The sequence below is a fragment of the Camelina sativa genome, chromosome 2 (genome assembly GCF_030686135.1).
Source record: "Camelina sativa cultivar CO46 ecotype springtype chromosome 2, ASM3068613v1".
In the NCBI taxonomy this organism is placed as follows: domain Eukaryota; kingdom Viridiplantae; phylum Streptophyta; class Magnoliopsida; order Brassicales; family Brassicaceae; genus Camelina; species Camelina sativa.
Genome location: NC_141881.1, coordinates 2,003,832 through 2,015,480, shown reverse-complemented (window position 1 = coordinate 2,015,480; position 11,649 = coordinate 2,003,832). Strand labels below are relative to the sequence as shown.

Here is an 11,649-nt window from a genome sequence, read left to right as displayed (position 1 = left end):
TACCAAAGTCCATAATACACTATAGTATTATTTATTCTCTTATACGAGGGAATCTATGTTTTATAGATATATATACAAAGGCCCCCCTTTTTTCTTTTATTAATCAGAGAGGTCTCCCAAACGTCATATATCTTCCATCTCTCCAAGAATCTGAATCGTTTCGTCTTCCTCTTCTAATCTTCGCCATTATTTGGTACTTTGGTAGTCATGCTAATGGATTTGTCCAGGAAGTAGTGATTTCCGTTTTCTTACAATAAACGGACTCTTCCCGAAATCGATCGAAGCTGCCAGGATCTCTGTTCCAGTTACAACCGCCGCTTCCGGTTAAGATTATGACGGCAGGAAATCTTGCAAACCAAGGTAACTAATATTTTTAGATTGTTTACCATTTGAGAAATAGTAATAATCATGGTTAATGACGCACCAGTTTATATGGCCATCATCAGCTTTCCCTCAATTGGATGTGGCCAACAACAACACAAGTGTGGGTAATGCAGATTTTGCTGCTGAACTAAAAGCTGAAGGCAGACTCGGGTTGTTCTTTGATAGGGCCAGATCTTGTCGGGGACCGATAGCTGTCACCCTCAACGTGACTACGTATTACAATGGAATTGTTTCCACCATTTTCGAATCCATGACTCACCTACTCCAGACGAAGAAGACAGAGCTTAGCAACAACAATATCACCAATCGAATCACTCAAGTTTCGAATCAACTCGCTATTGGGGCATGTGTTGCGACTTATCTCAAACTACGTGCTCTTATAGTTACTGAATTCCCTGACAGGTACACTTCAGCTTACCTCAAAAGGCCAAAAGGAATCACGGACGACTTACCTGTGGTCGTTGCACCATTTGCTTTTGCAATTCAACAACTCGGCGCTGTCAACATCACTAACCTCCCTCATAAGGCACGTTATGTCCCAGTTCTCCCTCCTACAGGACATCAGTACGGACTTCCGAATAACCAAGTTTGGAACCCTGAGGCGTACGCACAAGCTGTGGAATATGCTAGAAACTTCGGACTACACTTTCATGTGGTTGATACGAACTTGAAGACCGGTACCGCCTGGTGGTTACTGAGACAACACTTCTCTGAAGAAATGTTCGAGTTGAAGCTCCCGTTCCCGGAGGTAAACTACACTTCTGCCATGGCACTCACACACTCACTCTTCCTGCTCAAGAAAGACAACGAGGAGGACCTTGACCCATCAAACGCTATTTTCGATCTCAACCCTTGTGGAGAGTCCGACTACGGTTCCATACTACGTAACCCTCACCCTGGCATCAACGTCACCACGTTCATGACCATTGATGAAAGTGCCATCTTAGTTCTTACATCTAACTTTTGAAACCACTTGTTAAGTTTTAAAACGATAATGTTGACTTTAGTGGCTCAGTTTGAGACTGCTATGCTGTGTTTTAGGACTCCTAATCATATGTTAAAACTGTTTCATTCTCCTCTGCTTTGCGGGAAACCCTCTGTTTTCCCAAAAACGTGCGTTTGAAGTTTCCTTAAAATGCTGCGTTTTGTAGTTAAATTGAAAGGGAGAGAGTCTAATTTCGAAAGTTGTCTTCTTTATCTCTGATGGAACCTTCTCAAAACCCCAGCAAGCGATTTTGCAAAATCCAAAACCCAAAACCCTAGTTTACTTTTGGTTTACATGTGTTTCAAAATTCAGCTATAAAACCATAAATTAATTAAGACGTTTTTACTAAACCTATTAGGGGGTTATCAGAAAAACAAAAAAAAAAGGAAATAAATTTGATGGTTTAGTCAAACCAGCCTTGGTTCGTCTCAGGAGATCTTTCTGTAATTAGAATCCAGAAAAGGAAAACAATTTTACTTATCGTTTAATTACTGTGATTAGTGGAGTCAGAAAATGGAAAACAACAAGGATTAATTTAGAAGCTGAGTTTCTTAAGTCTCTATATATATGATTAGAAGAAACAGAGTGAGTTCCATCGCATTCTTTTGCAAACACAAGAAAAAAAAAAAAAATTCACAGAGTCGTCTCGATCGTTCTCTTGGTTTGTGATTTGTGAAAATTAAAAAGACATCATAATAAGAATGGGTGGGTTGAAGAGGAAGATTGATACAGGGAAGAAGATAGATGGGAAAAATCCACGAGCGGTTGCTTTCTCAAAACGTCGTAAGGGTCTTTTCAACAAAGCCTCAGAGCTTTGTCTTCTCTCCGACTATCAGATCGCGATTAGCGACTCCGGTTTCTTCTAACTCACACGCCGGTTTCTACTCTTTTGGCCACTCCTCTGTCGATCGTGTTGTTGCAGCTTTCCTCGCGGATCAGACTCCTTCTCGGGATGATGATGATGATGATGAAAAGTTAGGGTTTTGGTGGGAAGATGAGAGTGTCGCCAATTCAGAGAATCCGGAGGAATTGGGTGCCGCGATTGATTCGATGACGAAGATGTTACACGATCTCAAGGAGTTGCAAAGCAAGCAAAGGGTTCCTGTTTACGTGGAGGAGAAGGAAAAGGCTGGACCTTCTTCACACATAACTCATCAAAGGAACGATCTTGTGGAAGTGGAGGAGAAGGAGAACAACAACAATGCTTTAAGTGGAAACGTGGGTGGATCATGCAACCAAGGGCTTGAGGACTTTGATCAATTAATTGATTATGCGATTAATTCTGATGCCTTCAATGACTTACCCTCCATTGATTCTGATTTATTCAGTGACTTACCCTCCATTGATTCACACGTAACTCATCAGGAGCAAAACACTCTGTTTTCCCAAAAACGCAGTGTTTTACGTTTCCTTAAAATGCTGCGTTTTGTAGTTAAATTGTAGTTAAATTGTGTTGGTGCGAGAATTAGCACCCCCAACATACCGATCTAAACCCGTTAAGAGAACCGATCATCTAAACCGGAAACTCGACCTGGGTTTGGACTTCATCCCTGAAGGTCCAATAACACCAAGAAGCCCACTGTCGAGGTGACGAACCGACATTTCAACTCGCCATGCGGCTGACCTAGCAAGGAGGGAAAGACTTTCCTAATCAGTTCGCCTGTAATTAGAAAAGTCAATATATTTAATATATTCGAATATATTCAGTAGATCTTGGAATACCTATAAATAGAGGGTAATCCTCTCATTGTAAGATAAACTAATTATTAATACAAAAACCCTAATTCCTCTTTGTTCTTGAGTAAAACCTAACTTGTTTCTCAAGAGATTTCATTTCTTCTTTTCTTGTTTACTTTGATCTGAATTCTCTAAGAGATTGTTATTGAATTTGTTTCTCTTCTAAACAAATTCATTGTGAGAAACACCAGTTTCTACAATTGGCGCTAGAAGGAGGGGTCCTAAGTTCTATAAAACACTTCTCTTCTAGATCTCATCACAAAGAAGCAAGAGCCAATACCATGTCTTCAATCTCCAACAACGGTGCCACCAACGCAACCGCCCCACAGCAAGATGACCCAACCAACCGGGTAACCAACTCTCAAGACGTCGCCGCGGATTCACCTGTCGCCGCACCCACCACGCGCGTCTACGCGCGGACGGGTATTCGCCGCACTTCGGCTAATCCAGCAGATGATTCCTCAGCACCTTCCGACAGAGTGGAGGAGGTTGAGATACCCCACCATGGGGGCCAGAAGACCGACGAGGTGCCACCAGTCAATGGAACTGTCGATAGACAGGGATCGCCCGCGCAAGTCGCCCAACTTTCCCAGTTCGTCACCATGGACGATCTCTGTCACATGTTCGGAACAATCTCCAAGGACCTCTTCCAGGCGATCTCCACAACAAATCAATGGCTGGACATGATGGGGCACAGCGCACCCCCGCCACATCAAGAGAACGAGGCACCATCACAGGAGGTTCGGAGGAACGATCCTCTAAGCCGCCGCCTGTTCAGCGACCCGCCGTCCTCGACTTTTTGGTTCCCAAACCAGCACGTACCATCGGTACTCGCATCAGGGGCACAGCCTCGGCTGGGGCAACCTTCTTAGAGAGATCCGGCCACACCTTCCTGCCCCGAGCTGGAGGAAATGCACCTCAAGATCAAAGCTATGGGGTCCCTCCTCCACCGAGCTGTCAGTTCGGCACCTGAGATCGATAGAATGTTCGAGGCCACGCAGCAATCTCCATTCACCCAGCGCATCTTGGACACGTACGTTCCGAACGTGAAGATAAGAGTTCCAACTTACGATGGAACGAAGGATTCAATGCAGCATCTGACCTTGTTAATGGCAACCATCTCCAAAGCTAGGTTCACTGAGGAGCAGAAAGACGCTGGCCAGTGCCAACTGTTCGTCGACAGCTTGGTAGAGAATGCACTGATATGGTTTTCCCATATCCCCCGGGCACAATCGACTGTTTTGAACAACTGTCGACAGCCTTCCTACGGAATTATCGGGTATTCATACAACGCAACGCTTCCAGTGCCAAGCTATGGGAGATAGTCCAAGAGCCCGACGAACCCCTTCGGAAGTACCTCACCTGATTCAAGGAAAAGTACGCCACCATAACAGTCGCTGAGGACGTCGTGATTGCTGCCTTCAAGAAAGAACTCATTCCCGGCTCCCGACTGCACGTGGATTTCAATATCAGGGAAGCCACTGACCTGGACGAAGCCCTTCATCGAGGATCTCGCGTCGCTTACGTTGAAGAAGACGAGGAGAAACGAGCCAATAAGCTCCCTCCTCCTCGCCCAGCCATGGCCAAAGAAAAAAGTTGGGAAACCTATTAGGAACCTCGGAAGCACCACGACCCAAGGGACCCCAAGCGCGGAGTGTTCAACGCGATATCCGAGGATGACGGACAGAACACCGCCTCTTCCGATACACAAGAGGAGCTATACTGCGATTTTCATATGTTCGGCGGCTATTCAACAGCCGAGTGCAAGCACCTATCCAATTACTTATATGAGAAGTAACTATCCGGCAAAATCAAAGCTGTGTATCAACCTAAAGCTTCTCGTGGCGGCCGTGGAGGAAGAGGTCGAGGAGGAAGGTTCGGGCGATCAAACCCTGGCCGAGGTCAGAAGGGCGCCAACCAATCCAATAGCGCACCAGATACTCCGCAGCAGCCACCTCCCACCGAGCAGCAGACGCCGGCGCCAGTGGAAGTCCCCCAAACACCATCCAAGCGTCAAAAATGACAGCAGAGCGATCAAGCGGCACCTCGGGGTCGTATCTCTATGATCATTGGTCAGACGGATGAATGCCCGGATTCTGTCTGAGCCCTGAAAAAGCGAGCGCGTCAGATCTGTAACGTTCGGGCGATTTCCGAAGAAGAAGCACTAAGCACTGACCCCATCGCGTTCACAGCAGAAGACGCCAAGGGGATCCATCACCCTCATAACGACCCCCTAGTGGTGGAAGTCAGGATGGGCGAGTTCGACGTAGAACGTGTCTTAGTAGACACCGGTAGCACGGTTAACGTCCTGTTCTCGCAAACACTGGAGAAAATGGGTATCGCACCAGAGCAAATCAAACGAGGAGGCAGAACGCTGACCGGGTACGATGGCGTAGCCAAAACGTCGATGGGCGACGTAAAGCTGCAAGTCCAAGCTGGTGGCGTAACACGTAAGACCAAGTTCGTGGTCATAGACGTCCCACCAATCTACAACGCCATTTTAGGCTCACCCTGGATCTACTCCATGCAGGCTGTTCCTTCCACCTATCATCTGTGCCTAAAATTTCCAACGGCTGCGGAAATTTATACGTTGTATAGCGACCAGAAGATGGGTAGGACTTGTTCCGTTCTCGAGAAATACAAAGGCGGAAGGACGACGTATAGCAATTACAGGGTGAGGATCACTCCGTCGATCCCCATAAACCAGAGCAAGATCGGCTGAAGGCCACAGGATGTCGAATCATACAAGTTAACATCGACGGAACAGAACCCTCCCGGACGGTTGGAATTAGGGCCGAACTCGACGAAAGACTCAAAACCTAGCTGGTAGCGTTTCTGAAATCGCGATCCTCAACGTTCGTCTGGTCCACTAAAGATATGGTAGGCATTGACCCGTCAGTCACATGCCATAAACTGAATGTCGATCCCACTTTCAAACCAGTTTGGGAGAAACGACGGCGTCTTGGCACCGATCGAGCAAAGGCAGTGCAGGACGAAGTCGAGCGACTCCTGAAAGCCGATCAGATAATGGAAGTACAGTACCCCGACTGGCTGGCCAATCCGGTGGTGGTCAAGAAAAAGAACGGCAAATGGCGAGTCTGCGTTGACTTCACCGACCTCAATAAGGCATGTCCCAAGGATTGCTTCCCGTTACCTCATATCGACCGACTCGTGGAGGCCACAGCAGGTAACCAACTCCTCTCGTTCATGGATGCGTTCTCCGGATATAACCAGATCGCGATGAGCCCAGCCGATCGCGAGAAAACCACGTTCATCACGGATAGAGGAACCTACTGCTACAAGGTGATGCCATTCGGCCTGAAAAACGCAGGGGCGACCTACCAACGCCTGGTCAACACGATGTTCGCCGATCTGTTAGAGAAAACGATGGAAGTCTACATTGACGATATGCTGGTCAAATCCCTTATAGCAGAACAACACGTCCAGCACCTCGCCGAATGCTTCGACATCCTAGATCGATTCCAGATGAAGTTAAATCCCACCAAGTGCACTTTCGGGGTTACCTCGGGGGAATTCTTAGGATATATCGTCACAGAACGCGGAATCGAGGCGAACCCAAAACAGACCGAAGCGGTGCTGGGACTCCCATCTCCAACCAACAAACGAGAGGTACAACGCTTAACAGGTCGAGTAGCCGCGCTAAACCGTTTCATCGCCCGGTCGATGGACAAGTGTCTCCCATTTTATCAGCTTCTTCATGGCAATAAAGACTTTCATTGGGATGACGCCTGTGAAGCTGCCTTCGGACAGCTTAAGCAGTACCTGACCAATCAACCGGTGCTCGTGAAGCCCGAGGAAGGAGAAACGCTATACCTCTACATCTCCGTTTCCGGCTCGGCGGTAAGCGGGGTGCTAGTCCGGGATGACCGCGGTGACCAGCGACCAATATTCTACACAAGCAAGGCTCTCAACGATGCGGAGACACGCTACACAACCTTGGAAAAACTCGCTCTCGCCTTAATCGTCGCTGCCCGGAAGCTAAGACCTTACTTCCAGTCGCACTCCATTGTCGTGTTAACCGACCAGCCGCTCCGGACGGTCCTTCACAGCCCCCTTCAGTCCGGGCGAATTGCGAAGTGGGCAATCGAGCTAAGCGAGTACGATATCAAATATCGTTCTCGCCCGAGCTTAAAGTCACAGGTCCTAGCAGATTTTATCACTGAACTATCCCCTGACCTCAAAGAAACCATACCTAAGGAGGATCCCTGGACGTTGTTCACCGACGGCTCCTCTTCCAACTAAGGATCTGGCGTCGGGATTATACTCCGATCTCCAACGGGCGAAGTCCTCGAGCAAGCAATAAAACTCGGCTTCAAAGCATCAAACAATGAGACCGAGTATGAAGGCGTACTAGCTGGACTACGATTAGCTCAAGGTCTAGGGGTAACTAGCATCCAAGTTTTCTGCGACTCCTAGCTAGTGGTTAGCCAGTTTAGTGGGGAGTACGGCGCTAAGAACGGGCGCATGGAGGCATATCGCCAATTACTCCGGACTCTCTCCGCACAGTTCGCTTCGTTCGAACTAATCAAAGTCTTGAGGAGCGAAAACGCGTCAGCAGACGCTCTCGCCGCCCTGGCAAATTGTTCTGACCCAAGTCTGCGGCGAACGATCCCGATCAAGTGTATCGAAGCTCCTAGCATTGACCACGCCGACGTGGCATACGCCATCAGCGACGCCGCGGACCCAATGGGTGTCGATCCACCCGTCCAGGAGCCCATGGGAGTAATACAACCGCCAGACGATTGGCAGCTTGAAATAAAGAAGTACATCGAGGATGGCAAGGTCCCGGAGGATCGCTGGCAAGCTTGCCGGTTGAAAGCTCGATGCGCACACTACGCCATGATGGGAGGCAGCCTCTTCCGACGCAATTCGTCCGGAGTCCTTCTCACCTGCGTCGATCGAGAGGAAGCAGAACGAATAATGACGGAGGTCCATGAAGGCGATGGTGGAAACCACTCCGGATGGCGTGCACTAGCGTTGAAAATCAAGAAAGATGGTCATTACTGGCCGACCATGGTCGCCGATTGTGAGGCATTTTCGGTGAAATGTGAACCTTGCCAACGCCACGGACAGATGAAACATCTACCTCCCGAGCTGCTAAACACCGTCACCGCGCCATACCCCTTCATGCGTTGGGCTATGGATCTCGTCGGCCCACTACCCCCATCGAGGTCAAAGAAGTTCCTCTTGGTCCTGACTGATTATTTCACCAAATGGGTGGAAGCAGACTCGTTCAACAAAATACAATCACTGGACGTCACCAACTTTATCTGGAAGAACATCATCTGCCTCCATGGGCTCCCTTACGAGATCGTCACCGACAACGGGACATAGTTCACCTCTCTTATCACCAGACGCTTCTTAGGCAAATGGGGAATACGCTTGAGCACCTCGACCCCCCGGTATCCTCAGGGAAACGGCCAAGCCGAGGCAACCAACAAAACCATCATAGACGGGCTGAAGAAACGTCTCGGACTCAAGAAAGGAGCGTGGGCAGACCAACTCGACGGCGTGCTTTTGTCCTACCGGACTACCCCTCGGAGAGCTACGGGGCAATCTCCATTTTCGTTAGCATACGGTATCGAGGCTCTGGCTCCAGCCGAAGCTGGAGTGCCTACATTGCGCCGCACTATGCTGGTCGACGATTCCAAGCTCAACGACAGCATGATGCTCGATAACATTGACTTCACCGAGGAGCTGCGCGATCAAGCTCTCATCCGGATCCAGAATTACCAGAACGCCGCGTCTAAATACTACAACAAAGCTGTCCGCCAGCGCAGATTCAATGAGGGCGACCTGGTATTGCGTGAGGTGTACGAGAATACCAAAGAGATCAACGCCGGCAAACTCGGTGCTCGCTGGGAAGGGCCGTATCTCATCTCCAAGGCAATTCGCCCAGGAGTGTACGAGCTCCTGACCATGGAAGGCAAGCAGATCAAACACTCTTGGAACGCGGTTCACCTCAAACGTTACTTCTACTAGACCATTTGCTTAAATTTGGTTTTTGAAAGTATGTATACTACGAACTACGACTGGCTTGATCCCGAATTTCGGGTACGTAGGCAGCCCTTGATTTCTTTTACAAGATTTTGAGGGCACAGCTAGAAAAATAATAAGATTCCTTTTATCCTGAAAGAACTTGTTATTTCAATTCATGTCTGCCATCTCGCCACATTCAAAGAGTATTCGACATCGGTATATCGCCCAAGGAAGATGGTGCATATTAAAAAAAAAAAAAAGCTACAAGCAATAAAAGGTGATGATCTAATGCTACGGTAGGTCTTCTAGTCTCGGGAATTAGCACCCCCAACATACCGATCTAAACCCGTTAAGAGAACCGATCATCTAAACCGGAAACTCGACCTGGGTTTGGACTTCATCCCTGAAGGCCCAATAACACCAAGAAGTCCACTGCCGAGGTGACGAACCGACACTTCAACTCGCCCTGCGGCTGACCTAGCAAGGAGGGAAAGACTTTCCTAATCAGTTCGCCTGTAATTAGGAAAGTCAATATATTTAATATATTTGAATATATTCAGTAGATCTTGGAATACCTATAAATAGAGGGCAATCCTCTCATTGTAAGATAAACCAATTATTAATACAAAAACCCTAATTCCTCTTTATTCTTGAGTAAAACCTAACTTGTTTCTCAAGAGATTTCATTTCTTCTTTTCTTGTTTACTTTGATCTGAATTCTTTAAGAGATTGTTATTGAATTTGTTTCTCTTCTAAACAAATTCATTGTGAGAAATACTAGTTTCTACAAATTGAAAGGGAGAGAGTCTAATTTCGAAAGTTGTCTTCTTTGTCTCTGATGGAACCCTTCTCAAAACCCCAGCAAGCGATTTTGCAAAATCCAAAACCCAAAACCCTATTTTACTTTTGGTTTACATGTGTTTCAAAACCCAAATCCCAGGAAATAAATTTGATGGTTTAGTCAAACCAGCCTTGGTTCGTCTCAGGAGATTTTTCTGTAATTAGAATCCAGAAAAGGAAAACAATTTTACTTATCGTTTAATTACTGTGATTAGTGGAGTCAGAAAATGGAAAACAACAAGGATTAATTTAGAAGCTGAGTTTCTTAAGTCTCTATATATATGATTAGAAGAAACAGAGTGAGTTCCATCGCATTCTTTTGCAAACACAAGAAAAAAAAAAAAAATTCACAGAGTCGTCTCGATCGTTCTCTTGGTTTGTGATTTGTGAAAATTAAAAAGACATCATAATAAGAATGGGTGGGTTGAAGAGGAAGATTGATACAGGGAAGAAGATAGATGGGAAAAATCCACGAGCGGTTGCTTTCTCAAAACGTCGTAAGGGTCTTTTCAACAAAGCCTCAGAGCTTTATCTTCTCTCCGACTGTCAGATCGCGATTAGCGACTCCGGTTTCTTCTAACTCACACGCCGGTTTCTACTCTTTTGGCCACTCCTCTGTCGATCGTGTTGTTGCAGCTTTCCTCGCGGATCAGACTCCTTCTCGGGATGATGATGATGATGATGAAAAGTTAGGGTTTTGGTGGGAAGATGAGAGTGTCGCCAATTCAGAGAATCCGGAGGAATTGGGTGCCGCGATTGATTCGATGACGAAGATGTTACACGATCTCAAGGAGTTGCAAAGCAAGCAAAGGGTTCCTGTTTACGTGGAGGAGAAGGAAAAGGCTGGACCTTCACACGTAACTCATCAAAGGAACGATCTTGTGGAAGTGGAGGAGAAGGAGAACAACAACAATGCTTTAAGTGGAAACGTGGGTGGATGCAACCAAGGGCTTGAGGACTTTGATCAATTAATTGATTATGCGATTAATTCTGATGTCTTCAGTGACTTACCCTCCATTGATTCTGATTTCTCCATTGACGTTGAGGAGAATGAGAAGGGTGGTTCACACGTAACTCATCAGGAGCAAACACTAAATCAGCAACCCTGTTCTTCAAGTCTGTGCATTGAAGTAGTAGATGATGTATCTGTGAATGAAGAACAACAAACCCTAGCTGTTTGTGGGACCTTCGATGTTGATGATCAAATCTTTGATCGTGAGACGAGACCTGAAGTTCTATGGGAAAATTTGGAGATGGATGATGATTTAACTGTGAATCTCCAAGGGTTTCAAAACAATACTGATGAAGAACAAACCTTAGCAAACAACGACGGTATACTTGGGAGCTTCAATGGCTGCAATCAAGAGTTTGATCTTGATCAATTATATGATTTCGTGACTAAATCTGAAGATCTCTGGAAGGATATGGAGATGTATGATGACTGTCTCTATTGATTTGGGATATTGATCGAACTCAAACCGGTCGCTTAGCCTTAGCATTATTTTGTTTGTATGTTTGGAATGTCTGTTAACAACTTAATTCGCTTGTCTTGTCTGTATGACATTTTTTTCGTATCTATCTAACTATATAAAGTTTCATTCATTAGAACTTGAGCAAAATAGCTTCATAACAAATTGCAAAATCCTGTAATGTCGTTACTGTCTTCTATCATTCAATTCATTGCAGAGAAAATGTTTTTGTTT

The 11,649-nt window shown here is 46.5% G+C and overlaps 3 protein-coding genes and 1 pseudogene across 3 annotated transcripts; all 4 read left to right on the top strand.

Annotated features, from left to right (window-relative positions):
• The first annotated feature begins 98 nt into the window (after positions 1–98).
• Positions 99–1,457, top strand: LOC147948110 (capsid-like protein). Its single transcript, XM_087464778.1, has 2 exons — positions 99–360; positions 447–1,457. The coding sequence occupies exons 1-2, from the start codon at positions 333–335 to the stop codon at positions 1,349–1,351; spliced, it is 933 nt and encodes a 310-aa protein (XP_087320904.1). The 5' UTR covers positions 99–332; the 3' UTR covers positions 1,352–1,457.
• A 613-nt stretch (positions 1,458–2,070) lies between these two features.
• Positions 2,071–2,860, top strand: LOC104747181 (agamous-like MADS-box protein AGL97). Its single transcript, XM_087493177.1, has 3 exons — positions 2,071–2,224; positions 2,292–2,722; positions 2,813–2,860. The coding sequence occupies exons 1-3, from the start codon at positions 2,071–2,073 to the stop codon at positions 2,858–2,860; spliced, it is 633 nt and encodes a 210-aa protein (XP_087349303.1).
• Positions 2,861–5,357: 2,497 nt separating this feature from the next.
• On the top strand, positions 5,358–5,828 carry LOC147948109 (uncharacterized). Its single transcript, XM_087493174.1, has one exon. The coding sequence runs from the start codon at positions 5,358–5,360 to the stop codon at positions 5,826–5,828; it is 471 nt and encodes a 156-aa protein (XP_087349300.1).
• A 4,533-nt stretch (positions 5,829–10,361) lies between these two features.
• LOC147948108 (agamous-like MADS-box protein AGL97) lies at positions 10,362–11,446 on the top strand (annotated as a pseudogene).
• Positions 11,447–11,649: the final 203 nt, after the last annotated feature.

Excerpts from the sequence above, each read along its gene's own strand:
- LOC147948110 (XM_087464778.1), top strand. The coding sequence starts at position 333 with ATGACGGCAGGAAATCTTGCAAACCAAG. Across the intron at positions 361-446 it reads AGGAAATCTTGCAAACCAAG|CTTTCCCTCAATTGGATGTG; the intron begins GTAACTAATATT and ends GGCCATCATCAG.
- LOC104747181 (XM_087493177.1), top strand. The coding sequence starts at position 2,071 with ATGGGTGGGTTGAAGAGGAAGATTGATACAGGGAAGAAGATAGATGGG. Across the intron at positions 2,225-2,291 it reads GATCGCGATTAGCGACTCCG|CTTTCCTCGCGGATCAGACT; the intron begins GTTTCTTCTAAC and ends GTGTTGTTGCAG. Across the intron at positions 2,723-2,812 it reads TACCCTCCATTGATTCACAC|TTAAATTGTGTTGGTGCGAG; the intron begins GTAACTCATCAG and ends GTTAAATTGTAG.
- LOC147948109 (XM_087493174.1), top strand. The coding sequence starts at position 5,358 with ATGGGCGAGTTCGACGTAGAACGTGTCTTAGTAGACACCGGTAGCACG.